We start from the raw sequence: 3,177 nt of genomic DNA, 5'->3' as shown, positions 1-3,177 counted from the left end.
TATCTAAGCTCTGCCCGCTATTAGTAAAACCTATAGATGGAAAAGTGCTTATTCTCTACCTCTCGGTATCCTCAAACGCGGTAAGTGTCGTTCTGGTCAAGGATCTTAATGGGGATCAACATCCTATATACTATGTAATTAAAAGTCTCCTGAATCCTGAAACCAGGTACTCTCACCTCGAAAAATTAATTTTTGCCTTAGTAACTGCTTCTACCAAATTAAGACACTACTTCGAAGCACACATTATACATGTAAAAACTAACTATCCTATCAAGAATGTCATGAGAAAACCAGAAATGTCAGGAAGGATGGAAAAATGGTTGGTGATGTTAATCACAGTTGACATCAAATACAAACCAAGATTCGCCATAAAATCACAAACACTAGCAGATTTTGTGGCTGAATTTAGTGATGATCTACAAAACGAAGTAGAGATGGAAGCCAAGCGACTCTTAGAAGACGAACACCTGGGAAGATGGATGTTGTTCATAGATGGAGCTTCAAATCAGCAAGGAACATGCCTAGGGATCATATTGAAGTCGCCACAGGGGAACATCATACCCCAAGCAGTTAGTTGTGAATTCAACACTACCAACAATGAAGCAAAATACGAAGCACTCATCATGGGACTACAATTAGCTAACGATCTTCAAATCTTGGATCTTTAGGTATTTGTTGATTCTTTATTACTAACCAACCACTACAATGGATCTTATGCAGTGAAAGATGAGAAATTAGCATTATACATAGAGATCCTCAAAAAATTAGCTTCTGATTTCGGAAACTTTAGCCTAACCCATGTTCCCAGGGAGGAAAACACAGAAGCAGACGCATTAGCCAATTTAGGATCCATCCTTTGGATCCCACCAGAGATGAAGATTCCTATAACTCGAATAACAACCCCAGCTATAGGAACCCTCTTCAACAAATCAGAAGATTAGCATCCGACAAGCCTAGCAGCTATTGAGGATCCTGACTATAGGATCCTTCCTCAAAGGGATCCTGACGAACAGGATCCTCAAAGAAGTATGCGATCATGGACGCAAACCATTATGGAGTATCTCCAAAATGTCACAATCCCGATAGGAGAAAAAAGTGAAAGAGCATTCAGGATGAGAGTCTCAAGATTCGTGTTAATCTAATGTAAACTTTACAAGAAAATCCATGGCTAGACCATACCTAAGATGCTTGGAAGATCCTGAAGCTGCAAAAGTCTTAAAGGATATACACGAAGAAGATTGTGGCAATCAACCCAGGGGCGGATCCTTATGCTCTAAAATAATAAGAAAAAGTTACTACTAGCCAACCATGAAGAAAGACTCATTTCTAGATGCTCAAAAGTGTGATGCTTTCCAAAGATATAACAACATCCTACATCAACCGGCAGAACCTCCACATCTAATTATCACTCCATGGTCATTTATTAAATGGGCGATGGATATTGTAGGAAAATTGCCAGTAGCCCCAAGAGGAAAAGTCTTCATGTTGGTGATGACTGATTACTTCTCCAAATGGATCGAAGTTGAAGCTTTCGTCCGGATAAGAGACGAAGAGGTAGTATCATTTATTAAACGTAATGTCTTGACCAGGTTCGGGATCCCGGCTGAAATCATATGCGACAATGGATCCCAATTTATTATCAAAAGAAAAAGAGAGTTTTACACAATCTGGGGGATCAAAATGATAATGTCCACTCCTTTTCATCCCCAAGCTAATAGTCAAGCGAAATCCAACAACAAAATCATAGTTAACAATTTGAAGAAAAGGTTGGACAAAAAGAAGGGAAGATGGGCAAAAGAACTTCCTTTTGTTTTGTAGGCAAATAGAACCACTTCCAAAGTGGCCACAAGTTAGACCCCCTATTCCTTGGTATTTGGGATAGAAGCAGTAATCCCTACCGAAGTAGTGATCCCAACAGCAAGATACATGTTGCAAGATCAAGAGAATAATGACATGATCCTAGCACAGGATCTTGACATTATTGACGAGCTCAGGGATCTTGCCAAAATACGCATTCCTGCTCATCAGCAAAGAATCACCATGGCTTATAATAGGAATACAAGGGTCAGAAGGTTTCAAATAGGAGATTTGGTATTAAGGAAAAATTCCAAAACACCAAGGATCCTAGTGCAGGAAAATTGGCTCCCAAATGGGATGGACAATATCCTATAGATGCTGAAGCGGGAAAGGAGCATAATGGATAGCAACACTCGAAGGATACATTCTACCAAGATTCTGGAATGTCATACACCTCAAAGCATACTACATGTAAGTAGGATCGAATGACCCACAACAAAACCATGGTAAACATGTTCTTTACCTTAAAAATCTTATTATTATTGATTCTCTCCTCAAATACATTACTAACTCAAGCATCGGAGGGGCGTTAGCTAGACTAACGCCCACCCTTATATAATGTTTGCTATGTAGAATAACATACAATCAAGGATCGTCAAAAGTGAAAACCCTGAAACATCCGGATCCTCACAATCGAAGATCCTGAAACACTAGGATGCTCACAATTGAAGATCCTGGAATGTCTGGATCCTCAAGTTTGAACACCCTAAAGCATAAGGATCTTGACACATAAAGATCCCAGTACTTGGTAAACTACATTATATTTAACAATATAATCACTAAACTATCGTGTACACAAGCTAGAGACTGATCATCTCTCCCACGCCGAAGGGTACTTAATCCCCTATAAGGTTTAAAGATCTAATTACCTCTTTCACACGAAATAAGGTTTATAAACCTCTCTTGGACGCATGATATCTAATTTTGGGATACGGGTAAGGGGATCATTTCACGATTCAGTGGCTTGGAAACCCTCTTATCTTTGCACACAAGTTGAGATTCTTAAGGTTTATAACACTTTCAAGTTATCCATAAATTGGGATCCTACCCCAGTGATTACTCCAGGAATATAACATTTTCATGTTATTGGGATTTTACCCTAGTAACTACTTAAGGTTTATAACATTCTCATGTTATCAAATATTGGGATTTTTTTTCCCAAAATTACATAAGGTCTATAACATTTTCATATTGTCACATGTTTGGGAATGTCGCCTAGAGAACACGGTCAAATTTTCATGTTAACTACCCAATGCATTATATCTCAACTAGGGATCTTCCCGAGAATATAGAATTAACATGTTATCTATTTTGTCTAAG

The 3,177-nt window shown here is 38.6% G+C and overlaps 1 protein-coding gene across 1 annotated transcript; it reads left to right on the top strand.

The window, feature by feature from the left end:
* Positions 1 to 296: 296 nt before the first annotated feature.
* On the top strand, positions 297 to 941 carry LOC145002766 (uncharacterized). Its single transcript, XM_078961963.1, has 2 exons — positions 297 to 569; positions 669 to 941. Exons 1-2 carry the CDS (start codon positions 297 to 299, stop codon positions 939 to 941), a joined length of 546 nt encoding a protein of 181 aa, XP_078818089.1.
* The last annotated feature ends 2,236 nt before the right edge of the window (positions 942 to 3,177 follow it).

This window comes from Lactuca saligna, chromosome 6, assembly GCF_052625555.1.
Source record: "Lactuca saligna cultivar CGN05327 chromosome 6, ASM5262555v1, whole genome shotgun sequence".
Classification (NCBI taxonomy): domain Eukaryota; kingdom Viridiplantae; phylum Streptophyta; class Magnoliopsida; order Asterales; family Asteraceae; genus Lactuca; species Lactuca saligna.
The sequence above is the reverse complement of the archived record's forward strand: the minus strand, read 5'-3'. Positions and strand labels throughout refer to the sequence as shown.

Bases quoted from the DNA above. Each gene is read 5' to 3' on its own strand.
- LOC145002766 (XM_078961963.1), top strand. From the start codon at position 297: ATGTCAGGAAGGATGGAAAAATGGTTGGTGATGTTAATCACAGTTGAC. The intron at 570-668 runs GTTAGTTGTGAA...TTGGATCTTTAG, and splicing joins GGAACATCATACCCCAAGCA to GTATTTGTTGATTCTTTATT.